The sequence below is a fragment of the Physeter macrocephalus genome, chromosome 14 (assembly GCF_002837175.3).
Source record: "Physeter macrocephalus isolate SW-GA chromosome 14, ASM283717v5, whole genome shotgun sequence".
Lineage (NCBI taxonomy): Eukaryota > Metazoa > Chordata > Mammalia > Artiodactyla > Physeteridae > Physeter > Physeter macrocephalus.
In genome coordinates, this window is record NC_041227.1 from 62421187 (window position 1) to 62448480 (window position 27294).

Genomic DNA, 27294 nt, shown 5'->3' on the forward strand with positions numbered 1-27294 from the left:
AAATATTTGCAAAGGAATCAACAGACAAAGGATTAATCTCCAAAATATATAAACAGCTCGTGCAGCTCAATATTAAAAAAACAAATAACCCAATCCAAAAATGGGCAGAAGACATAAATAGACATTTCTCCAAAGAAGATATACAGATGGTGAAGCACATGAAAAGCTGCTAAATATCACTAATTATTAGAGAAATGCAAATCAAAACTACAATGAGGTATCTCCTCACACCAGTTAGAATGGGCATCATCAGAAAATCTGCAAGCAACAAATGCTGGAGAGGGCGTGGAGAAAATGGAACCATCTTGCACTGTTGGTGGGACTGTAAATTGATACAGCCACTATGGAGAACAGTATGGAGGTTCCTTAAAAACCTAAAAATAGAATTACCATGTGACCCAGCAATCCCACTACAGGGCATATACCCTGAGAAAACCATAATTCAAAAAGAGACAGGTACCACAATGTTCATTGCAGCACTATTTACAATAGCCAGGACATGGAACCAGCCTAAATGTCCATCAACAGATGAATGCATAAAGAAGATGTGGCACATATATGCGGTGGAGTATTACTCAGCCGTAAAAAGAAACAAAACTGAGTTATTTGCAGTGAGGTGGATGGACCTGGAGTCTGTCATACAGAGTGAAGTAAGTCAGAAAGAGAAAAACAAATACCATATGCTAATGCATATATATGGAATCTAAAAAAAAAAAAGGTACTGATGAACCTAGTTGCAGGGCAGGAATAAAGAGGAAGACATAGAAAATGGACTTGAGGACATGGGGTGGGAGGGCGAAGCTGAGGCGAAGTGAGAGTAGCATCGACATACATACACTACCGAATGTAAAATAGTTGGCTGGTGGGAAGCAGCAGCATAGCACAGGGAGACCGGCTCAGTGCTTTGCAATGATCTAGAGGGGTGGGAAGGGGAGGATGGGAGGGAGGCTCAAGAGGGAGTGGATATGGGGACATGTGTGTGCATATGGCTGATTCACTTTGCTGTGCAACAGAAACTAACACAGTATTGTGAAGCAATTATACTCTAATAAAGGTCTATTTAAAAATTTTTAAAAATATTTTTTAATGTAGAATCTACCTCAGGGATTGCCAGGAAGGTAAAATAAGATCATGCTTCTAAATGTTAATGATGATTAATACTGCCTACAAAAGAAGAAAACTTTATCCACAGCCAGCCATAAATGCTGGTGTGACGCTGTGCCTGTATATGAATCCCACCTGCTAGATGGGGGTGAACCTCGACAAGGAACTCAGTCTCACCTAGCCTCAGTTTCCTCACCTGTAAAAGGGGGATGATAATAGTTCCTACCTAGAGGGTTATTGTAAGAATTCAATGAATAAAAATGCCCAACAGCGAAGGTTATACAAGTAATACCAACTTGCCTGCCCATTGAAAGCTCTCAAACAATGTCATCATTATCATTGTTACAGTGAAACCTGAGTCTCCCTGAAGGCAGATGGGAGGGAGAAAGAGGTGGAGTGTTTGGGAGGCAAGGGGAAAGCACAGTCACCTGGCTGGAGTTTTCCATCCCTGGCTGCAGACCCCTTCTTAATGAGGTGGGTGATCTGAAGGTAGGGCCCATGCTGGATGATGATCAGGCCTAATCCCAGGCTTCCCACAGTGAGTTTGGTCTGCTGAGTTTTGCTCAAGTTGTGTACAGATGGTTTGACCTTGAGGCCGATTTGTCTTTCTAAAAAAGGAGAGATTTGTTTTAGTCCTTCACCTAGACATCAGCATGACAGTAGTAACTGGGGTTCTAAAGCCAGACCCTTGGGGCAGTTACTCAACCTCTCTCTTCCTTAGTTTCCTCATCAGTAAAGTGATGATAATAAAAATGCCCACTCAGAGGGTTGTTATGAAAATTAAAGGAGACAGTTAAAGAGCTTTTGCACAGTGCCTAGCACATTGTGAATATTTAATTGATGTTAGTTATTATTATCCATTCACTTAACAAATAGTTATTGATACGGGCAGTATGTTAGGAAACGTAAGTGTTTCTTGCCCTCATGGATCTTCCAGCCTAGTGGCTGAGACAGATATCAATGAATCATGTAAACATATTTTGAACAACAAACTGTGACACATGCTATGAAGGAAAGGTTCAGAGAGCTCTGAGGGTGACCAACAGGAGACTAATGTCTCCCGTGAGGAAGGTGGGTCAAGGCTTCACAGAGGAGGTAAAATCTGAATTGAGGTCGAAAAGACCAACAGGAAACCTTTAAGCAAAGTAGAATGGGAGAGAGCAAATTAGATCAAGATCCTGAGACAGGAAAGAACATAAAGGAGACCAGTAGGGGGCAGGCAGGAGGAGCAAAGGCAGAGCAGACAGGCTGCTTGGCAGGTTTACCTCATCGGAAAAGCTTAGAAGCAATTTCAGCAGGACAAGCTAAGGTCTGCCTTCAAAGAAACACACAAACAAAAACCTCTGACTGTTATACGGACTGTGGGGTCCAGAGTGGAAGTGAGAAATGAAAGGGTTACTGCGTTCACCCAGAGCATGTCACCCAAGCAATGTCAGTGGAAATGGACAGTATAAAAAAGCAATGGGGAGGAAAATCCAGGAAAAATGGGTAGGGAGGCGTTGAAGTATGTTTTCTACAAAACTAAATCTCACAAGAAAAGTTTCGAAGATGGAGGAGACATTTAAAACAACAAGTTATTTTCCCAACAGGAAGCTTCTGAGGAGACTCATTTTCAGTCTACAGGAAGCTTCTGGGGAAACTTGTTTTCAGCACACTCTTCCAGCATTTCACACACACAACACTTTTCCTTAAGGAGAGGTGACAAACTGCTACCTTGCCAAACCTTTGCCAAATCCATGTGACTGTGGTGTTTGGGGGGCCCAGGAGTCCTCCCCACTGCTGGGGGAGGGGCTTCCCATGCTCCCACATCTCCAGCTGCAGGGAGCTGGGTGGTTTCATGGCCCTTTCAACTCCAAGCAAGTGTCCTTGCCTATCTCCAACCTCACCCTCTCCCAAAGCACAGATGTTCTCTGTCTGGAAAATAAAGTAACCTAGTATAAAGAAGGTACCATCTTCAAGACTTTTCAGGATTACAGGTCATTCCCTCCTCGAGCCTCTGGCTCCTGAGCAGACAGAGAACTGGCATCATAGACAGGGTCTGAGTTCCAACCTCAGCTTGCAAATTAAAGTGCTCATGATATAATCTACTATGAAGCCCAGTCTCAAAAGACAGTGGTGTTAAGTGAAAGAAGCCAGATTCAGAAGACTCCATACCATATGATTCCGTTTTTGTGACATTCTCCATGGAGAAACTATAGAAACTATATAGAAACTATATAGAAACATTCTCCATGGAGAAACTATAGAAACTATAGGGCAAAACTATAGAAAACAGATCAGGAGTGTCAGCAGCTGGGGTGGCGAAAGGCGTTGGCAGCAAAGGGGCTTCATCACAAGGTAATTTTGGGGGTGGTGAGACCTCCACATCTTGATTGTGGTGGTGGTTAAATGTGGGTATATGATTATCAAAACTCACAAAGCTGTACACTAAAAAGGGGGGGCTCTTCCTGTATGTAAATTATAGTTTGGTAAACAAATGATGGTGAGAGGCCCAAGAGTGTGACTTTCCCATTTTACAGAGGAGGAAAAGTGAAGAAGTCTTGGTCCCCAGGACATCACCCAGTTACCTTTAACGCTTTTGTGGACGGCCTTCTTCATGGCCCTGGGACGGCAGGCCGATCAGGAGGGTCTCCCGGAACCGAGGCTGGAGTCAGTCCAACTCCCAACTGTTTCGAACCCTCCGGGAGCCGGAGCACTGCGGGCCGACCGCGGGCGGCGGGGAGATCTCGGGCTGGCCCCCAGGGGACGCTGCGACAACGCCGCCCAGACGTTGCGCTGCAGTGCGGTCACAAGGTCCCCAGTGGACCCTGGAAAATGCAGTATGTGAAAATTTTGGTGCAGAAAAACAAAACTTCTACGGACTAGCACAGCGCCTGGCTCACAGTGGGTTCCTCACCCATTCTTGGGAAACTGAAATGGAGACGGTGGAGGAAGCCCAGAGGAGGGTGTCTCAAAGATGTGAGTGGTCCACGGAGGAAGATTATAGCTAGTTCATACAAGAGCACAGATGCCCTGCTGCGCTCCCGATAATGGTGTTTTCAAATACTGTTATATCAACCGCGCCAACTGCTTTGGAACTGCACTTTTTTCACGGATGTTTTGAATAAGAAAAGGCCAAGGGTGGCCTGAAAAAAATGAGTCACGGGCTTCCCTGGTGGCGCAGTGGTTGGGAATCTGCCTGCCAATGCAGGGGACACGGGTTCGAGCCCTGGTCTGGGAAGATCCCACATGCCGCGGAGCAACTAAGCCCGTGAGCCACAACTACTGAGCCTGCGCGTCTGGAGCCTGTGCTCCGCAACAAGAGAGGCCACGATAGTGAGAGACCCGCGCACCCCCATGAAGAGTGGCCCCCGCTCTCCGCAACTGGAGAAAGCCCTCGCACAGCAACGAAGACCCAACACAGCCAAAAATAAATAAATTAATTTATTTAAAAAAAATAAGTCACGATTAGGAGAGGAATTAATTCTTCCTTCTTTTTTTTTTCCAAAATAATTCTTCCTCCCCCAGACACGTTTACTCATACAGCAAATATTTACTGGAAGCCCGCTCTGTGGTTTTTGCTGATGCTGGGGACACAACAGTAGACAAAACAAGCAAGGGCTCTATCCTCTTGGAACTTGGATTTAAAAAGCAGATGGAGTGGACAATTTTGGGAAAGTATAAAGTGTCAAAAATAAATTCTAGAAGAAATAGAAAACAATGTAATGTAGTAGGTCCTATTGTCATCCCCACTCTGATGAAACCGAAAGGCAAAGCCTCCTGTGTTCGTACCTTCAGCAAATAGTAATCAGGCACCTATTAGTGTGCAAAGATTTCCATGGTAAACTGGGAGGTCCCAGCTTATTCAGCTGTTTCTGTGGCTCTACCCAGACAATAAACCAGGGCAGGTTTCCGGTTGGATAAATCTTGTGTTGTAGTGGCTGAGACAGAGGAAATGCAAAGTGTCATCCCATTCACTGTAACTCTCAACATCAAGGCATCTCCTGCAGGTAGCGCCTTGTGATAGATCGCCTGTTTCCTCCTCCAGTCTGGCAAGGCTTCTGTCCAGACACCAAATTAATTCTATTATAAAATGCATCCTTTTCCTCCATTTTCGTATCGGTAGAGAATGGTGAGAGTTTGAAGGAATAAAGCACATCAGCATTTAAGGTCCTGTGAGGGGAGCATATCAATGCCTGGCGCACAGGGTCCATCTACCTTCCCTCCATCCCAGACTGAAAACTCTTTATTGTGAATGCCAAGATCACACTGATTGGTGGAGCTGAAGGATACAAACTGTTATGGATGCTGTGCTGCCCAGATTCCCCCTTCAGGACTGAAGGACCTACTCCTTTCCCTCCACCCCAACCCTGCCACTAGCTGAAGAGAGCCCCTTGCCCAAGATCACACCTACCCAGGGCAGCGAGCATCCAGTGACTGATCAATGCAGGTAAAAAACCTGGCTCCCTCAGCCCAACTTGAACAACTCTAGAGGGACATCCCAGCTTCAGAGCTCCCTAGGGGTCTGCTGAGGTCCCCCTGTGGCTGCACTGCAACCCAACTTCTCCCTCTGCCAGGTCCTGCTTCCTTCTCTCCCTCCACAGATGGGGGTCCCAAGAGCACTCCTCAATAGATGTCCTGCAACTCAAGAGTATTTCCTAGAGAACCCAACCTGCAACCGCTTGTGCCAGGGACAACAGGAAAGAGTAGATGCTAAGATGGGATTTTGGAGCTGGACCCGCTGCCCAGGTAATAATGAGGACCCCATCCCCAGTAGAGGAGAAGCATACGTAGCCTTCAGCACAGGGAAGCACTAAGATTGTTCAGTTTTTCACCAGTAGTAAAATGGAATGATGTGGCACCCACATGATCCACCTGGGTGTCTCTTAGTTCTCCTTTGGCCTATTTTACAGTAAATGGACAAAAACAGTAGCCACAGCCTGAGAAGTATATGGCAACCAGTGGCTCACCCCCCTCAGGGATGGAGGTCTGGGCCACCCCACCATAAGCCACCTAGAGGTGCTAGCAGAGGGTGAGAGGAATCTAGGATGGATAGGAGAGGAGGGAAATGATGAGTATGTCCGTTACACCTTAAGGTGAGCTACAATAGCAGCAGCAGCAAGAGCTATACTTTGTCGCACTAACTTTCCTCTTATAAGTTTCCCACAGGAAAAGACGTCCACCAGGGTCCTAAAGGTGCTGCTTTCAGAACTGAAAAAGAAGCAAGTGGATCTGTGCAGCACAATGGGTGCACTGTTGCAAATGCTGCACTGTCATGCCTAGTCCCCTTTCAGGACAGGAGAACCTAGGCCCCAGCTCTTGGGGAGGTTGTCGGTTGACTGCTGTCAGCTGGCAGCTCTCTCAAGGAATTGTCCTTGGCTGGAGAGCTGCCTTACCCAAGGTCATGCCCCATGACTAACATCCAATGACTGGTCCATGCAGAGATACAAAGGCTTGGTTGGCCCCTTTAGTCCAACTCCAAACAACTCAGAACAGCCATCCCAGCTTCAGAGCTCCCCCTGGGCTCTGCCAAAGCCTCCTGTGACTGCACCACAGTCAAACTGCTCCCTCTGTTCAATCCTGCTTCCTTCCCTTCCCCCACAGGAGTCGATCGTAAGAGCACACCCTAATAAACTTCCTGCACAGTAGACAATAATCTCTTGTCTCCAAGTCAGCGCCAACAGAACCCAATCCATGAGACTAAATGAGACCTGAGCTCAAGGCACAAACTATTAACCTCTGGATTTAGCTCTTTTGTTTTGTCTAGTCCCAGAAACCCCAGGTGATCACATGTGGTGCATCCACCACATTCTTGGCCTGGATGGTAAACGTAACCTCCAGGGAGGTAGTGTGTTCTCTATCCTGTCAGGTCAAAGATCCTCCTTAAAGAGAAGAGTGATTGCACACTCCCCTCCACAGCTTTCCCTGAGGTCCCATTTGGATTCAGCCTCTGCTGGGCTGAAGCCTACCATCCATCACGATAAAGCATGCTGTGTTCACGGCCCTTTAACAACCACAGAACGACTATTTATGACTTCAGGCTGCCAGCATAGCTCCCTCCTGGGGGCCTTCTATGTTCTTCCGGGTCCTCAAGGATTTTCTGCCTTAAGTAGCCTCATGGCTCATCCTCTCTCTGAATAGAAAAGCCCTAGCTGCTCCGCTTAGGGGTGAGAGGATGGGGAAGTTCTATCACTGAAGCAGAGTGCCTGACTCTGGGAGTCTGTTGGTCAGATAGGGGAAAGAGACCCAGAGAGGTAACATGACTTACCCAAGTTCAAGTCAGTAGCACAGGCGGGACTAAAATATGGTTCTGTCTTCTTTTGACTCCATCACGCCACCTGTCCCTAACTCCTAGGGTTTGCCTCTACTAAAATCTAGATTGAGATATAGAGGAGAACAGAATTGATCTGTCCTGTCCTGAGAGCCTTGAGACTTTGAAACACTAGGCACATTGGCAAGCAAGAATGAGACTTGGGGCTAAAAACAGCTCCAAATTAATGGGATTAATGGGAAATCTGTAAACAGAGTATTTGGTCCTGCCCATGCCACCCACCCCACATCCTGGCTGGTAAGGAATGGGATAGGTGACTATTGTCTGTAGTGATATGCAGCTATTAACCTGGTAAAAAAAAATGTTTAACTGTGTACTGGTTGTTTTTATGCTTTAATCTTAGATCCAGAACATTTCGTGGAGGGGCAAAGGCTGGAGGGACCAGGAAGGGATGCCTGGGTAGAAGGAGGGATTTATACTTGTATTGTTTAAACATAAGAATCAAGTCATCGTTCCACTTAGCTGGAGTTAGACTAGGCAAATGTTCCAACATTTCGCCCTAGGATTCTCATCAACTGCCCAGTAGTGAACATCAGTGGACATCATTTGAGAATTCAGAACTGTATAGTTGAAGTGTCTTCTATTACTTGGCAACAGAAACACCAGAAAGAAGCCAAGAATATGACTCCACCAAACTTCTCCAGTGTTTAAACAACAATAAACAGTGAAACTTCCTGCAGTAATGTGATACACATTATGTCTAAATCCCTGGAACATATAAATCAGCTTGTGTCAGTTTCTGTGGCAGAGGAAAAACGAATGGTTTAATAATAATAATAAAAAAACCTACCCCCCCCCAACAAGAGACCAATGTTTGGACAGGAAAGTCTGCAGGCTAGCAACCAAACTTCCTTACCCAATCTATGTGGTGATACTGATAACTCTGTGCACTTCTGCAAGGCTGTTGGATTGGTGGAATTTGAAACTTGCTGAGTTCTGTGGACATGTAGGCATTCCAAAAATAGAGACAGATGTCACTCTTCTAGGTCTTTCTAGAGATGACCTAGGTGGCGTTTATGGAGAAAATGAGCGTCTCATGGGGAACTAACTGGGAAAGAAAGAGCTGGACTCAAAGTCAGGGTTAATGGTGATTTAGTCCATGAGCCATGGAAGAAAAGGAAATCTCCACTAGATAGCCAAACTGTATGTGGTAGACCATCTGTATTGCTAATAAATTATGCCAATGTCTTGTTTATTTTCTGTTTCTCCATCCAAGCTAAGCCCCTCCCCACATCCCACCTCAATAAATAGTATCATCAAACACCCCATTACTCAGGCCAAAAATTTAGGAGTCATTCCCCGAGTCCTCTCTTTCTTTCAACCCCTCCCCCGTTTATCAGCAAGTCCTACCCTCTGCCTACAAAACATCCAATCTGCCCATCATCCCCTATCTTCACTACTCTCATCCTAGCTAAAGCTACATTTCTCTCTCTCCTGGACTACTGTGCTTCTTCACTGGTATCCCTGCTTTCATTCTTGCCCCTCCCCCCTACAATCGACACTCTCTTTACAGATTAAATAAGCCCTTGTCACTCTCCTGTTCTAAACCCTCCGGTGCCTTCCCGTTGCATTTAGAACAAAATCCAAACTCTTTATCATGGCTCTTAAAGTCCTACAGCTGGTCTCTGCCCACCTCTGTCTTTTCTTACCACTCTCCAGTCACACAGGATATATTGCGGTTCCTTGAACAGGCCAACCTCTTCCTTGCCCGCTCCCCTAATGTCCTTTGCACTTCCTTTTCCCTCTGTCTGGAACAGTCTTGCTCAGATCTTCATAGATGAGGTTTTTATCAATCTGGCGTTCTCCGTGTAACCTTCCTTCCCTGACCATCCTATGTACCCTAAACCCCCCATCAGACCGACCCCCAACTTAATTAATAGATCAACACCTAACATTATCTTTATTTTAAAGATCAGTTTTTAACAGTTTCCGTTTCTCCCCCACCAGGAGGTAAGCTTCCTGAGAACGAAAACTTTATCTCTCAGGTCCACTCCTGCAGCCCCAGCACCTACACCTACAGTGCCTGACGCACAGCAGGTGTCCACAGCCATTTCCTAAAAGGGGCAGTCCCGGGACTGACAGGGCAGAGGCAATGATAACACAAGGTGACAAGGCGTTGTCACCGACTCCCTTCGCGGGCTCGGGGCCGCCTCCTGCTGAAGACAGGCGGCTCCTGCCCTGTCCAGGACAGCGAGGCGGGCGGCCGAGGAGAAGTCGGGCTGAGCGGGGCCCCAGGCGGGCTGGCCGAAGGGTCGGGGCCGCGTGCTAGGGCAGGACCGAGAGGTCGGACCAGGGTCGTCGCCGGCCGGGACCCGGAGCCGGCCCCGCCAGCGCCGCGGCTTCGCTTCCGGGTGAGAGGCGGGCGGGCCGAGCAGTTCCGGGGCGGGCGGCGGTTCCGGCTGTGCGGGCCGCGCCGCGGCTGCTGGTCCCGGGCGCGCGGAGGGCGCGAGCGGCGCGCGGGGGCCGAGGGGGCGCGAGGCGGCGGCGCGGGGTCTCCTGGCCCCGGCGGCGGCCCATGGGGCGGGAGGCGTGAGGCCGCGGCCTGCCCGGGGCTCGGGGGGTGGGGGGAGCGGGGCGGGGAGATGGATAAACTGACCATCATCTCAGGATGTCTCTTTCTGGCCGCCGATATCTTCGCCATCGCCAGCATCGCCAACCCGGACTGGATCAACACCGGGGAGTCCGCCGGTGAGCGGCGGGCGCGCGGGGCCGGATGGAGGACTGGCTGAGGGCGAAGGGAGGGGAAGGGAGACCCAGCTGAGGAGAAGACCGGGCTGGAGGGTGCGAGGCGGGGGCCGGCCTGAGGAGAAGGGGGCGGAGAGGCGATCCGGGCTGCCGGGCCGGGCGGCCGAGGGGCAGAGGGGATGGCGAAGGGGACGCGCGGGTCGCTATCGGGACCCCCGGGCGGAGGGGAGCTGCGCCCCAGGCTGAGTGCAAAGTGGCGGAGGGGCGAGGAGACCTGGGCAGGGCTGGCGGTCCTGGACCGGGGAGGGAGAGTGAGGGGAGACAGCCGGCGACCTGAGGGACCGTGGAGGAACGAGCTTCGTCCTGGACTTAAACAAACAAACAAAAGTCAAGGAGGGAGACGGGAGGAAACTGAGGCGCCTGTGAAGGAATTAGAAACCCGCCGGGGAGGCTGGGGCCGGGAGCGAGGCAGCCTATGGAGTGTGAGAGTCACCCGAGAGCTGATGGTCGATGAGAGACCAAGAGGAGTCGGGTACGACCGCTGACGTCCCCCCACCCCTCCCCAGGAAGCGGCGTCCGGGGGAGAGGTCCGGGCGGGGCCGGGTTCATGGTGCCGGGAGCAGTGGTGCCGGTGGAGGGCGCCGGATGAGAGCCCCCTGCCCGCACCCCTGCCCAGCCCCTGCCCACTTGGCAGTGTTTGAGATGCATGTGGCTTCCGAGTTTCCCTTTGACGTCTGTGTGGTTATAATTTTGCTTTATTTTAGGCCCCGGAGCTGTAATAACCTTAATAATAAACTTCATTTTATGGAGCATCTTTCGTTCCAGCGCATCACAAAACGCTTTAGCGATCCTAATAGTAGTTTCGAAATTAAATAACACATTAGAGTTGCAGGCAGCCCAGTAGCAGTGCCTGCTGTAACACCACGGAGCTGTGGGCAGCAGAGACAAGGTGGTGCCCTCAGGAAAGAGGCAGGCATCTTTCTGAAGGGTATCCTAGGTGAATGCCCTTGCACGATTTTTCTCAGCTCGGGCCACCCTCCACCCTCCCACGCACACACACTCACTCGCTCACACTCACCCAGACCTGTGAGACCAAACCTTTAATTAATGTAACAGCTGCCAGGAGAGCTGATGGGAATAAAGGAATGAGCTTGTTTTCTAACTGCTTGTTCAGTGCAGATGAAGGGAATAATGGGGGGTGGGAATGTCAGACTCCCTCCATGAATAATTTGTTGTAAGAATGTATCACTATGCTGTCAAACTTACTTCTTAAGTATTACTTATGGTTCTGTATTTATCCTGCAATATTTTTAGCCCTTAAAAAAAGCTGTGGCTGGGACATTTGTTGCTTCCGCCTCCGTTCTCTCCCCCATCTAGACCTAGTAACACAAAATCATGCCATCAGATTTACTGGTTATTAAAATAACACTCTAAAAATTTCTGCTCCTTTTCTTGCCTATATAGTCTTAGCAGAGCTCTTAATTGTAAAGCATATATGATTGTTATGTGACCCTATAGAGGTGTTAGCTAATGCTACAGTGGTAATATTGCAATATATAAATGTATCAAACACTTTGTGCAGCTTAAACATACACAATGTTATATGTTAATTATATCTCAATTTTTTAAACTGTAAAGCATATAAAGAAAATATCAATGATTTAGAATTTGGTGAAACTATGGGCTTTGTTTCTGAAAATGCTGGTGATGTCAGTGTTAGTACTAGTTTGTAGTTATATGTGTGATGTCCAGTTCATGGCCTGTTGTTGTTTTTATCCTGATTATGTGTGCAATGACTCCTTTTATGAGACTTTCTTTGAGACTTAACATACTTAGGGGCAAAGAGGTTCACTGTTCTAGCAGATCTTTTTTTGTAAAGAAGTTTCAAGTGGAATCCCAATGTACAAAATAGACTAAATGTCCATGGGAAAGATAGAGTTGAGAGAGGAAAGAGAGAGATAAGTAATAGCATAACATTCCTGAGAAGATGTTATGCTCTATTATATTTGAAAGAAAGCAAGAATAGGATGAATACAACTCCTTCAAATTAGGCAAAGTCATCCACGGTGAGTTGCCTTGGAGATGGGAGGGACAGAAGTCCAAGGTTTGAAAGAAGTAGAAAATGTTCGAAATAAATAAATAGTTGTGAGAGAAAGCATGCTAACCAGAGACAGTAGGATTATCTAGCAGTGTGGACACTTCATTGAAGTCAGTGGTCATGAACATACAGTGTGATAATGGGTCTGCTTTGTTGACTGTGTCTGGTAGTGCTCAGCTACTTTGTCACCAGTGTGTGGTGAAAGCCAAAAGAAGGCTTCATTCAGGGTTGGGATTTGCCAGATACATGCAACAGAATGACAGAGGAGCAGAGGTGTTTAGGGTGTTAGTCAAAATATTGTAATGATGGCTCATGAAATCTTAGCTGGATAAAGAGTAAAAGTGAAAAAGGAAAAAGCCAGTATATTGGTCATTGAATAGCAGTTGGTATATGGTTAGTGGAATAGTTGATCTGGATCCAATGGAGCTGAAGACTTGACTGGGAGTGATTGATACAGCAGAATGGAAGGGCAGGGCATTGTGGGCACAAGGTCCAGAGTGTGACAGTGGTGATGTGTGGCTGAAGTGGGGTGGAGGCGGTGATTTTTTTTTTTCTAACAGTTTCCCTTGCCATCTCAAGATAGGCTTCAGTTAAATATTCTGTGGCTAGAAAGAGGAATAGGAGGAGATAGTAAGAACATAAGAACAGGGGGAAATTTTTCAAAATCGTATCTAACCCGTTGTTTTTTTGTTTTTTTTTTTTTGGCCTAACCACTGTACTGGCAGGGAATTCCCTAACCTGTATTTCTTACGGCTAAATATGTCAGACAATAAGCCCCCCAAAATGTAAAATGAATGAGATGGTATGTTCCTTTGTTCACTCTTGTGCTTTTGCATTGTGATAAGATGCACCTGAACTTTGCCTAGTGTTTGAGCTTGTATGCTCACTGTACACTTTTACCTGGACAGATCCAGTCTTGAGTTAAAAAAAAAAAATCAGTGCAGAGTTATCCTTTCCAAATCAATGAAACATTTACAGGAAGTTCAGTTAAGATCTCAGAGGTGACAGGACTAGCTTTATGTTAAGATCTGCATAAAAGTGACTTCACCTGGTAGCAAAAAGTTAATGTGTTGATTCCCTTTGGTGCATTATACATTGTACAAGTCTTGATTGTGATGTTTTTACTGCAGTTTTTTAAATGAACAAAATATATTTTGAAAATAGAACTCCTGGAGCTGAAAGGTCTGTAGAATGTAGTTTGAAAACCACTGCAGTAAACTAGTAAGGGAAAGTTTAGGATTCAGATCCAAACTTTATCACTTACTAACTCTGTTACTTGGGGAAAGTTACCTAGCCTCTCTCCTTATAGTTCCCCTTCTGTAAAATAAGGGTAATAATAGTATCCATCTCAATGGGTTGTTGTGATGATTGAGTTAATCCATGTAAAACATTTAGAACAGTGCCTGACGCATAGGAAGTGCTCAGTAAAAGTTAGATATTGTTATATTGCTGTTCTAGTTTATAACAGGTGTCAGAATCCCAATTTTGAAACTAAAGCTCAGAACTTATTACTGTGAGAACTGACACAGTTTCTTTATTAGATGTTCTTGGAAATGAAGAAACATCAAGAATAATATAGCCAGGCTTAGTGTAAGTCAAATAAATTTGTCTTCCCTCTTGGCTTTTGGACTTCTCCATCACTGTTTATCCTCTTTCAGTCTCTCATCTCCATATTCTAGTGTCTCTACTCCTCAGCTTCTGCTTGAACTACCACAAAAGGAAATGAAATATCCCAAAACAAAAAGCTGAGTAGAAGAACTTCCTAAAATCCCAACTAATAGGGCCTTCCCTGGTGGCGCAGTGGTTGGGAGTCCGCCCCCCGATGCGGGGGACGCGGGTTCGTGCCCCGGTCTGGGAGGATCCCACATGCCGCGGAGCGGCTGGGCCCGTGGGCCATGGCCGCTGGGCCTGTGCGTCCGGAGCCTGTGCTCCGCAACGGGAGAGGCCACAGCAGTGAGAGGCCCGCGTACCACACACACACACAAAAAAAATCCCAACTAATAAACTATATTAGTATATTATACCTTAAGATTATGGACCGTGCTTCATACCGGCAGTTTTTATAGTATTGGCCCAAATACAGAGAAAGCATGTTCCTTTAATTTTCATCTGTGTGTGATAGCATTTCCTGAGTTTGTTCTAATAGCTTGCGGATTATGCACAAACTTTTAAAGATATAATGACTGCCACCTTATTTATTTATTTTTTTACTTTCATTCTTGTTCTTTTAAAAATTGTTTAGATTGGATGTTAGGGTGTTTAAGGAGTCTCAATAACACCCTCTTCCCTACTTATATTCTGAACTAATTGAGAAAAAAAAAAGAATAAGATAATTAGGAGCCAAAATATTATTTATTATTGATAAAGAGGATATTGGAGAATGTGGCTTATATCCTTGGACAAGTCACTTACTCTTACTGGGCCTCAAAATTGAACAGACTTAACTGTCCAATCCCAGGCAGGACTTGGGACCCGCCCTATAAGACTTCCAGCATGAAAGAACAGAAGAGATGAATGCTCCCTTTAGGCAACTTGCTCCCAAGGGCAAAAAGTTGGACCACTTATGCCCAGTTTTTTCTCCTGAACTGTCAGTCAGATGAAGTCATTCCTCCTGATCTGAGAAGGATTGAGTGAGGGGACACAGATAAACTAAGATATTCTAACAGCCACACCTCTACCCCACCCCTCATGGATAGAAACATCAGAAATGGGAAAAAAGCATTACCTGGTTGAAACCCAGGATATGGCTGGCATTTTGCAAGGAAGAATTTTCTTTTTCCTCAAGTACAAAGACTGGCAGATGCTTGGGGTAATAAAAGACTTTGTGGGGAGGGTTTCATTTCCCATTCTGTTACTCACTACTCTCTCCACAGGAAATCCTGGTAAACCTCAGATAGGGGACTGTGGGCTTGACATCTATCACATAAGAGTTCAAGATCTTTAGGTAGATCCTAGCCTACAAGTTGGGAGTGTTTGGTTTAAAACATTAAAATTACAAGCTTCCCAAGCAGACCTGTTTATTAAATACTAGAAAATTATTAAATAATAAGCCCTTTCTCCTGAACTGTGACTTCAATAATCACAAAGTTGGTTTGATGTGAAGGAGCTCTGTAACATCAGTTGTTAAACAAACAAGCCTATCTAGAACTTTGTCTTGTTAATCATCTTGGACATGACTTGCAGAGAAGGACAGAATTGGGTTACCTAAGAGGGCAAAAATCTTGAGAGTGTGCTTTTCTTTAATTTAAAAGGCATTAACAAAACTTTTTCAATGGCCTTTTGAGTCTTTTTCCAGTAAATTTCTTTTTTAAAAACAGCTTTATTGAGATATAATTCACATAACCATAAAATTCACCTATTTAAAGTGTACAATGCAGTGGCTTTTAGTATATTCATAAAGTTGTGCCACCATCACCACAGTCAATTTTAGAATATTCTCAGTACTCCAAAAAGAAACCCCAGATGCCTTAGCCATTACCCTCCACCTTCCTGGTTCTTAGGCAGTCTACTTTCTGTCTTGGTAGATTTGCCTATTCTGGACATTTCATATAAATGGAGTCATACAATATGTGGTCTTTTGTGATTGGCTTCTTTCACTTAGCATAACATTTTCAAGGTTTATCCATATTATAGCAAGTAGCAGCAGTTCATTTCTTCTTATTGCCAAATAGTGTGGTATATCCCCGTTTATTTATCCATTCATCAGTTGATGGAAATTTGGGCCAGTAAATTTCTTTGCCTTCCAAGAATAACATTTCTTCATAATGGTAAAGCAGTATAAAATTTTTTCCTTGTTTTTTTTTTTTTTATGGAAGTTTTTTTTTTTTTTTTTTTTGCTGCGTTGGGTCTTTGTTGCTGCGTGGGGCTACTCTTCATTGCGGTGTGCAGGCTTCTCATTGTGGTGGCTTCTCTTGTTGCAGAGCACGGGCTTTAGTAGCGTGGGCTTCAGTAGTTGTGCTCACGGGCAAAGCAGTATAAAATTTTTTCCTTGTTTTTTTTTTTTTTATGGAAGTTTTTTTTTTTTTTTTTTTTGCTGCGTTGGGTCTTTGTTGCTGCGTGGGGCTACTCTTCATTGCGGTGTGCAGGCTTCTCATTGTGGTGGCTTCTCTTGTTGCAGAGCACGGGCTTTAGTAGCGTGGGCTTCAGTAGTTGTGGCACACGGGCTCAGTAGTTGTGGCTCGCAGGCTCAGTAGTTGTGGCGCACGGGCTTAGTTGCTCTGCAGCATGTGGGATCTTCCCCGACCAGGTCTCGGGCCCGTGTCCCCTGCATTGGCAAGCGGATTCTTAACCACTGCGCCACCAGGGAAGTCCTCCTTCGTTTTTTAAAACATAACATTATCAGTATTATTTATTTCAACATATCAAATAAGAACTTTGAATAAAAATTCAAAGACCTCACAGCTAGAGAGAGAAAACCCGCACGCCACAACTAGAGAGAAGCCCTTGCACTGCAATGAACAGACCACGCACCACAACGAAAGATCCTGCATGCCTCAAGAAAGGTCCCACGTGCCGCAACTAAGACCCAATACAGCCAAAAAGAACCCCCAGAATCAAAGGCCAGTCTTTTTACAGTGTTCACAGGTCATACTTGAAACTTGAAATCACTTATAATACTGTGAATTTCACAGCATAGGCCAGATTTTCCAATATGAGATTATATTTCCTGAACAAAGCATTTATTCCCTTTACAACCTTAGTTCCAGAAAGCCTCTGTTTTTACCATTATCAACAGAGATGTAGCCACTTCAGGATGAAGGGTGTAAGCTAGTTGGCCTAAAAGTTTTGGAGAAGGGGAATTTGGGACCAAGAACATGGACAGAAGCCATGAGAGAATGGAAAAATCTAAGAGGAAGGAAATTCCGAAAAAGATATTACAGAGTGATGACTGCCATTGCATTTATTAGATGCAACCAGACTTGTTGAATTTTTCCTCACTTGACTGCCTGAGCCCCTTTCAAAGCTGGCATAGTAAGAGTCATACACGTCAGTCCTCCACTGTTCAGCTTAGTGTGTCCTAAAATAGTGTTGTTGTTTAACCCCTTTCCTCATAAATATTGAGTTTGTATTGGAGTTGCAGTGTAGTAAAATGGTCCTATGGGATTTGAGTCAGACATATCTAGATTTGATTCTTGGATTCCCTTTTTATGAGTTTTATGATTTGGGGCATGTAATTTGATTTCTTAGCTGTAAAATGGGGATGATATATTTATCTCAAAGGATGCTTGTGAGAAAATAAAATATGGCATATGAGGAATTAGCACATGGTCTAATACATAGCAAATGCTCAAATGTTAGTATTATTATATGAAAGATCAAAACATCTGAATTTAAAAATATTTCCCTTTTGTATTCTTTGTGTTATTTATTTACTTATATCTTGCCTTGTTCTAAAAAAGATTTAAGGCAACACAATGTGTCTGTATTGAATATTTCTGAAGTCCTACTTGGGGAGGGGAGGTCTCTGGGAAGACAGACTTTGAGGTCAGTTGTAGTGGTGATATAAGCTTAATGAGATACACATAAGTACCAAAACCAAGGAATGCATTGGGTTTATATGTTTCTAGAACACACTAAAGAGGTTTTCTAAGTGAAAGGCAGCCTGGCATAGTGGAAAGGGCACACAGGTTTTGGGGCTAAATCAACATGTAGTCAAATCCCAGTCCCACTATTTGCCAGCCATGTAATTGATCTTAGACAAGTTGTTGTTGAGGGTTTTTTATTAATAAAAAAATTATATCATTCAGATGTGCTTAATACCTCTTGCGGCACTTCCAATTGTTATGCAGGTTCAGACCCCAACGTTCTGTTCTTCTGTAGATTAGAGTAATATCTGCAGCGCACTGTGAAAATCATTTACTTCGGAAGTTTTTTTTTTTTTTTTTGGCTCTGCTGGGTCTTCGTTGCTGCGTGCGGGCTTTCTCTAGTTGTGGTGAGTGGCGGGCTACTCTTCGTTGCGGTGCACGGGCTTCTCATTGCGGTGGCTTCTCTTGTTGCAGAGTACAGGCTCTAGGCGCATGGGCTCAGTAGTTGTGGCCATGGGCTTAGTTGCCCCGTGGCATGTGGGATCGTCCCGGACCAGGGATCGAACCCGTGTCCCCTGCATTGACAGGCGGATTCTTAACCACTGGACCACAAGGGAAGTCCCAGAAGTTATTTTTAAAGGAATATAGTGGTCTGTAAAGCTTTACGGTTGGAGTATAGAGAGTCAATTAGTCTCACCTCAAAGGCTGAAAATAAGTTTGAAATATATGAGACAGTTGTTTCTTAATAGAATAGTACAACTGAATAGCAAATAGTACAACTGTATAATAGCAAATAGTACAACTGAAAATTTAGTTTTTGTTTATGGAATAAAATTTCTTCTAGTTGTCATTAGCTTCCTCAGTGCAACTGTGAGTTTTTGAATTTTTTCATACCCCATTTCAATGCATACTTAAGCAGTGGGCCATATTACATAATCTTATAGGGGAAATTTAGACGTGTAGTAAAGTATTACTGTTTATGAAATTGTTATTTTTGAATTATAAATAAGAGCTTAATCATGCAAACTGAATGGATAATTGTTTACATAGTGACCTTGTTTTATATCTTCTAAGTAACCCAAGAAATTAGGTTGTACAGTGACAGCAATGACAATGTATAGGTATAAATTTCATATTTACAACTTTGTTTATGATGATTTATGTAAACATGACATTCATATCTTTTTGGTTGTCAGAATGTTTTATTTTCAAGCTCTGAAATTACACATTTTTTTCTAAGTACTTTTTAGAATTCTTTGCCCAACTAGCAGCTAACTGCTGAAAAGTTTGATACTTACAAAACCTGGTCCACTGGTAACAACAGATTGGGGGTAGTGGCAACATTATTTATTCTTTATTGACTGTAGACTGGTGAAAAAGTAATATTTAGCAAAGCTATTGTTGAAATACTAGAGAGGTTAGATAAGAGCATGAGGGAACCTAAGGATCCTTAAAAATCAAGGTACCTAAAAGTAAATATCTGGATCAAAATCACTTTTCAATAATATACCTCTGTAAACTTTACTATATATTCTCTCATTAGCTGTAAATTACAGCTAAATTACATATCCTTACTGAATATGACATGGGCAAGTAGAACGCAGTAGTCCTTTGGGATTTATTGCCTTAGAGTTGACAAAATAAAGATTTGGGTGTTGTTATCAATGATATTTACATGTATTTATGAGTATATATAAACCAGCAAGTATAATTTGCTTACATGAAGTTTCAGTATATTACTTCAGTTTTGAAGCAAACATTTCTTTGAATTGCTGATTTTTTTTTTTTAATTGGGAGGAAAAGACTGCACTTTTTATGTGTCTCTTTATACTAGCTTTGCTATAAATAAAAGGTCACATTTGGTATTTTGACACTTGCTGTTGTGTATATTGAGCAAAAAGGCAGCTGCTGACTTTTAATATAGATCTGTTCAACCAGCGACCATATACTGCTATCGTTAGAGATTTAAAAAGAGTAAAGAAAATGCAGTTGGTTGGATCAAGTAAGAAAATGGGAGAGGAGAATTTCACTAGGTCTCCCCACTTGTGGTCTATTCACAGTAAGTTATTCACATGCAACATTATTGGGTCTACTTTCAGCTATAATAATAGAAATTTTTTTCAAAAATAGATAGGACATGTTCAAATTAAGGCAGAGATTTCCAAAGCCATTTCATTTATATGACCATTTCATTTATAAAGTACCATCCATTTTAATAAAATAAATCTTTAATTTACTATGAGTATTCTGTAAATCTTCCTGTAGATATTTCATATACCACTGTACTTTATTCCAGACAGTCTCACAACAGATGCTTATTAAGGTATGTGTGGTCTGTAAGGAACTGAACTAAATATTCTGAGGGATTGCATTTAAGCAAATGAAAAAGTATTTTATCCTTGAGGAACCTGTACTGTGTTTGGGAAGATAAAGTTATATACATATGAAATAAGTGTCATAGGTGATGAAACTACTTTCTGCCCAGGTGGTTGAGGAGGAGGTAGAATTTGAGCTTAATAGATTATACATTTAATGATGAGTATTTATGAAACTCAATTCTTTCTTTCTTTTTTTTTTTTTTTTTTTTGGCCGCATCGTGCGGCATGTGGGATCTTAGTGCCCCGAGCAGGGATCGAACGCATGCCCGCTGCATTGGGGAGTACGGAGTCTTAACCACTGGATCGTCAGGGGAGTACCAATGATGGTATTTAAATAATTAGGAAGACTTGGGCAGTGCTTGAAAGTGGAATGGCGTGAGTAAACGTATATAGAAGACAGGGAAATTTCCATTTCAGTTCATTTCTATACATCGCTGCTAAATTTATCTTTCTAAAGGATAAGGATAGTAATAATTGCAAATACTTATATAGCATTTAATTTATGACAGATACTTTTCTAGGCACTTTACATATATGAACTAATTTAATCCTCACAGCATCCCTAAGTGCTGTTATTAGCCCCACAGAGATACAGAGAAATTAAGTAACTTGCCCAAGGTCACATAGCTGGTAAGTGGAAGAGCTGAGATTTGAATCCGGGAACTCTAGCTCCAGAGTCCTGGCTCTTAACCACTGCATATGCTTGAACCAGAAACCTTCAGTGACTCTTCATCTGCCATAGCACAGAAGGCACTCAAGGATCTTCACAATGTGGCTCTGCTTACCTTTCCAACCTTAGATCCTACATTTTCCCTATGTGGATCTACATTCCAGCCCCTCTGTATTACTTTATGTTTCCTAAATACAATCTATAGTCTCATCTCTAAATCTTTGCTTATGTTGTTTATTCTCAGTCTGAAATGCCCTCTCACTCTTCGCAGTTCCTGTTGTATCAGCGTCCTACCCATCTTCCAAGCGTGTGTCAACTGCTGTCTTCATAAAAACCTTTCTTGATCCCCTACCTAGAGTGATTTTTCCCTCTTGCATGTTTTTCATGGTAGCATATCCATATCATGGTTATATGTGTGTTACTTGCCCTGTTTTCTAGTGTAGATTTTTTAAAAAATAAATTTATTTATTTTTGGCCACGTTGGGTCTTTGTTGCTGCGCACAGGCTTTCTCTAGTTGCAGCGAGTGGGGGCTTCTCTTGTTGTGGAGTACGGGCTTTAGGCACGGGCTTCAGTAGTTGTGGCACACGGGCTTAGTTGCTCCATGGTATGTGGAGTCTTCCTTGACCAGGGCTAGAACACGTGTCCCCTGCATTGGCAGGCAGATTCCTAACCACTGCGCCACCAGGGAAGTCCCTCTAATGTAGATTTTTAAAGTTCCTTAAGAACAGGGCATAAAATTTATTGGTCTCTGTACCTTAGGTAGCACTCACACCAAGCTTGCACATGGCAGGAAAGAGGAAGTGTTATGGTTGACACTAAGATTTTGAACCTGGAGTAGAGAATAGAACTGGGAACTTTGGAGAGTGAGCTGCTTTAAGGGCAAAAGTGATGATTTTGGTTTAGATATTAGGTTTGAAGTGAGAGTAGAATTCGAATATCAAAGCAGAAAGGAGCTAGTCAGGAAAGAGGACTATTTGGCATTCCTAGTTGTCTTATCTCATTTTCACAAACACGATACTTACATTGTTACATATGCCAAATTTTTGTTCAATAACTGCATGTCCACAAAATTCATTCTTAATTTTTTTGACAGATTATCAGTTGGTTTTTATTTTGGAAAGTAAGGTCCAGCAACCATCTAGTTATTCCCAACTTTGGAAACATATTATAAGATGAAAGTTAATTTGTAGGTTGACTAGTTGATTCTCTGGGTCAGTACAGAAATTACATTCCTAAGCAAGTCTGTAAGGCCATGTTATAACTGAAACATTTACTTCTGCATCAAAAAAAAAAATAGTAGAAAGCAATACAGTTATATTACTAATAAATAGCTTTTAAAAAGTTAAAAAGGAATAAGAAATGGTGGCTTATTTCTCTGATCCTTTAATTTGTCAGTTTGACTTTAAAACTTATGACATTTCTTCTGTGTGATATAGGTGCTTCACTGAGATTCTTCTTACATTTGTCAACAATATTTTGGGTCATTTTTTTACTTACAAAGTGCCCTGTCAAAGGAAGAAAAAGGACTTGCAGAAAATGTATGTTTAAGAGATTTCCTGAAGTGGAATAACCTGAGATAGAATTAACTCAGTGGAGATGAGGAAGATTGGTATGAGTGCATGAATGTGCATGTGATATGTATGGTGCATGATGGTGGTGAGTGGACAGGGGGAAGGTAAGGAACTTGTAATGGATAAATGATCTCTCCATGGGGAAGCAAAGTGATACAGAATAGACTAGATCCAATGCTCCTCATTCAACCCCCATGGGAGAGGCCGAGAGTCCTGGCTAGTATGGTTACTGTTTGTTGAGGGGCCCTGTGAATGGATGGAAGGAGGAGGAAAACAGTATTTTATATGCCAATTGGGGTACAAAATGGTACAAATTAAGTATTTTTAACTTGAGGAGTACCTCTGTTGAAACTTGGCTTCTAGTTTAGGCTTTGCTGTAGATGTTTTGTTTGTGCTTGAAAAATTACCTAAATGTTTATTCTTTCTTTTCCCCAAACAAAAAATAGTTCTGTGTTCCTCCTTCACCCTCATGAATCCCATCTCTTGATTTAAAATAAAAGTGGGTATATATGATACATTGAATTCTTAGAAAATTATTTTATTGAGAAAGTTATAGTGAAAGGAGTATGGGGGTGAAGCCAGAATTCAGTTCAAATTCTGGCTCTGCCATTTCCCAACTATGTGGCTTTGGACTTGTTTGGCCTCTGAGCTTTAGTTTCCTCATCTATAAATGGGGATAATACCTCTTACCTTGCAAAGTGGCTGTACGAATCAAAGTTAATATACCTGAAACACCTACCACAGTACAGGCACCTATGATAGATTGCTGTTGTTAAGCAACTAAATGGATTAATCTGTTATCACATTGTGATACATAAAATATAATGTTGCAATTGGCTATTTGCCCATCATATAGTCACCAAAAGCAATCTGATTTTTTTTTGTATTTTTAAAAAAATATTTATTTATTTATTTTTGGCTGCGTTGGGTCTTTGTTGCTGCGTGTGGGCTTTCTCTAGCTGCGGCGGGCGGGGGCTATTCTTCGTTGCGGTTGCGCAGGCTTCTCATCGTGATGGCTTCTATTGTTATGGAGCGCGGGCTCTGGGTGTGCAGGCTTCAGTAGTTGTGGCATGTGGGCTCAGTAGTTGTGGCTCGCGGGCTCTAGTGCACAGGCTTAGTAGTTGTGGCACATGAGCTTAGTTGCTCGGCGGCACGTGGGATCTTCCCGGACCAGGGCTCGAACCAGTGTCCCCTGTATTGGCAGGTGGATTCTTAACCACTGTGCCACCACGGAAGTCCTGATTTTTTTTTAAACTAGGGTATATCACTGTGTTAGACCTGGTTGACCTTATCATTTTTACCATACACGCTGTACGATGCCCCTGATGCTTAACCTGGATTGCTGCCTTCTTCCTTCCACCTTAGTGCACTAAGAGAAAAAAGTACCAGGCAGCCTATTTAAATGTTTATATACAAGTTCCGTTCTGCATATCAAAGGTAACGTGTATTTGGGGGTTTTCCAGGAATGATGACATATTATACTAAACCATTAATATTCTGTCAACCTTCTTACTCTAGCTAGTATTTGCTCAGTAGGTTATGGATGTAGTCTGCCGTCCTAAAGTAGATTTCTCCCTAACCAGCTAAGTATATAAGTCATGACCCTGACCTCATTAGTTGAAGTCAGTAACCAAGTATAAAGGGTTCTAAAAGTAAAGGGTGATTGATAATCACAGGTAGCCTATAAGATAATTTGTTACAGTCCTACTCATTTGCTTATTATGAGCATAAAATGAGAAACTCTTTATATTTTCTTATCCTGTAGATAAAATAATTACTTTGAAAGTTTAAAGTTTTAAAATCATTAATTGAATCACTTAAAAAACCATAGCAATGAATCTTATTTAAAACAGATGTAGACAGTCATGTTAGATCACCTTTAGGACTCCCACTCTCAGTAACATTTAATGTGTTAGGATCAGAAGACAAACTCATGTATGTTGAAGTGTCGCTGATATAGGACTAACCCCCAGAGCTTTAGAGGACTATTTCTAGTATCTGCCTACTAACCATCCAGTAGGTAGCTATCATCCATCAACCATTTACAATCACACCAGCAGCCGGTAAGATGTCTGCTTTAAGTGGACCACCCTGTATTTAAGATTTCATTTTATTTTATTGTTTTGACTTTCAAGTTTTATTTTATTTTAAAATTTTTATTGGAGTATAGTTGATTTACAATGTTGTGTTAGTTTCTGCTGTACAGCAAAGTGAATCAGTTATACATACACATATATCTACTCTTGGTTTAGATTCTTTTCCCATATAGGTCATTACAGAGCACTGAGTAGAGTTCCCTGTGCTATACAGTGGGTCCTTATTAGTTATCTATTTTATATATAGTAGTGTGTATATGTCAATCCCAATCTCCCAATTTATCCCTCCCCCTTAAGATTTTAATTAATGTTATTGTGAATGTCTTCAGAGTTATCAGGGGGGTTTTGTGCATTATGGGTTTTCCCTACTGTGCTATTTCTTTTAGTTTTTTTTATTTTAAATTTTTACCTCTATAAATTGTTGGCTGGTGCTTTTGTTCTCTTTGTTAGCCTAGAGTTATAACAAAAACACTTTATCCCTCATATCGCCTCCTACTGCCCTCTGCCCTCCCTCTTTAGGAACTTAATGTGGCAGATCCCCAACTTGACTTCAAGCAGTTCACACCCAGATGAAAAAGTCTGGCTTGCAAATGTCATCAGCCATCCCAAATGGTCAGGACACTGGTGCAGTTCTCACTGACTTCTTGTATCCCCTTAGATATCACCCAAAGCCCTCTACTGTGGTTGAGGGCTCCAGTCTTCTGAGCTTGGGGTTTTTCTGAGTTAAAAAACTAAAAAGGAAAATCCATCCACTTCTCTGAGGAAGAGGACTGTCTTTTAACTGTATTATTATAAGCAACATAGGCACTTACTCCTTTTCTGTGAACTTATTCTCTTCTACATTCCAGAAATTCTTTAGTGATTCTGCTTTGTTGTTGACATTTTCCCATGCTGTTATAGAATTTTTCTACATATATATTGCTTGGGTCATTTCAGTGGGATTTGGAGAAGGAAGGAGAGCAAATTGATTCACTTTATCTCCCAAAGGTGTTTAATAAATGTTAATTGAATGAGAGAAATCAAAAGAGATTTAGTCCATATTTGCTTATCTTTTAAATTTTTATTTATAATGGGAAAAGTTGTGATACAGTAATTTTTCCTAAGTCACACTTTTTTTTTAAGGTAAGCCAGAAAAGGTTTAAATTCTGTAGTCCCCATATGGCAAGAACATCTGTGTGACTGGTTAGGATGCAGGAGACATTATAGTTAAGTGGCTAATAACACAGACTCTGGAGTCTGGATTCAAATTCTACCTGTACCACTTGCTAGCAGCATGATCTTGGCCGACATACTTCAGAGGTCTCTTTGAAGGTTAAAACATTCATGTATATAAAACAGTGCTTGGCACATAGCACTGTGTGTCAACTAAAATTAATGGGACTAACTTTTGAAGATTCTTTGCTATAATCTTTTCAGTAGCCACAGGCAGTTATCTTAAAATTGATCATAAATGCTATGTAGTTTTGGGTTGTAGATAGAAATGTCACCATACTAGAATATAGATTCTAGCCCATGGACAAATGGTCAAATTTTTACCCTTTATAAAGAATAGTACCACTACTGTAATGTAGGGCAAAGAGGAAGCTTTGCTTGAACCACATATGTGTGTCACATATTCAGAAAAATAAATTAAAAATTATAGCAAGAAAGTAAATCCTAGTGTTGAATACAAATTGAAACCAGTGAGCCTGACTATATGTCAAATTGATAATGTAACTATCAAGGAAAAAAGAATTAAGTAACTTTTGAACATAGTGCTTTCTTAATAGTATATAGCCTAAGGGCAAAGAGACCAGCAAAGAAATATTGAACTTAGCAAACCCCGTATAGTAGCTCTTCACAAGAAATGTTATTCCCATTTTGCTGACAAAGAAGCATATTTAGAGAAGGATTTGCTTGGCATCATTTAATTAGGTGGTAGAACTGGATTTAAAAGCCCATGCTCCGTTCTTTATACCGCACTACTTTATTTTTATAGCGTGCTGTTCAGGTGAGTCTCTGGTTTCTTTAGTACCTCCCTTTTCTTGGCGTCACCTGTAATATTAGTCCGAACCCCATTTTCAAGAGCTTCCTAACCTCTCGCATCTCTTTTCCTTCAAGAATTTCATTCCGTGCAATCATGCCTACCTTTTTGAAATCTGCCTTCCTAAATTAAAGGGTATGTGACACTTCCCACCTTTTTCTTTACGAATTAAGGTGGCCTGACAGATCTTTCTCGATTCTCATTCCTCCTACTTCACCAATAATTAGTTTCCTTCTGAATTATAGCTAGTGTCAAAGTCATGATTACTTACGGGCATAGTCTATTGATAACTGAGCCTGAAAGTTGTAAATGAGAGACCTGCCTTCTTAAAGACATTTATCTATTTGTAATTTAACATACATATCTTTTGGGGATTTGGTGGTGAGACATGTAGCGGAAGAGTGATAAAGAATGCAATTGTTGGACCTGCATTTTTTCCATGAAAGATAGTAGAAACAAGTATCACTTTATAAACTGTGATTTTGAAATGATTCATTCATTAAAGAAGGCAAACAAAAATAGCAACGAAACAAAGACATAATAACTGGTTGTTAAATGAACTCTGTCCTTTGAAAAGCGAATGATTAAGGGAGAAAATATGTAAATAACGAGTACAGAAGCTGCTATTTGAGATTTTGCAGAGTAAAAATGATAGGAAGAATTAAACTGTACAAGAATTTAGTTGGATCTTGCTTAAAGTACTTCGTGTCGTAAATCTCCAAACTTACTTTTTAAATAAATTACAGAATTTAAAGAACTTCTTGAGGGCTTCGGGCTTCCCTGGTGGCGCAGTGGTTGAGAGTCCGCCTGCCGATGCAGGGGATACGGGTTCG

At 42.5% G+C, this 27294-nt stretch overlaps 2 protein-coding genes across 2 annotated transcripts in view; one reads left to right on the forward strand and one right to left on the reverse strand.

Annotated features, from left to right (window-relative positions):
* PDZD9 (PDZ domain containing 9) overlaps positions 1-8312 on the reverse strand; it is a 19507-nt gene extending 11195 nt beyond the window's left edge. Inside the window, exons 1-2 of the mRNA XM_028499782.2 lie at positions 3672-8312; positions 1533-1712 (exon numbers count right to left, since the gene is read on the reverse strand). Of these exons, the coding sequence (XP_028355583.1) occupies positions 1533-1712; positions 3672-3702 (211 nt within the window). The 5' untranslated portion in view covers positions 3703-8312. The remainder of the gene's footprint in view (positions 1-1532; positions 1713-3671) is intronic.
* A 1613-nt stretch (positions 8313-9925) lies between these two features.
* MOSMO (modulator of smoothened) overlaps positions 9926-27294 on the forward strand; it is a 55657-nt gene continuing 38288 nt past the window's right edge. Inside the window, exon 1 of the mRNA XM_007103112.4 lies at positions 9926-10102. Within this exon, the coding sequence (XP_007103174.1) occupies positions 9997-10102 (106 nt within the window). The 5' untranslated portion in view covers positions 9926-9996. The remainder of the gene's footprint in view (positions 10103-27294) is intronic.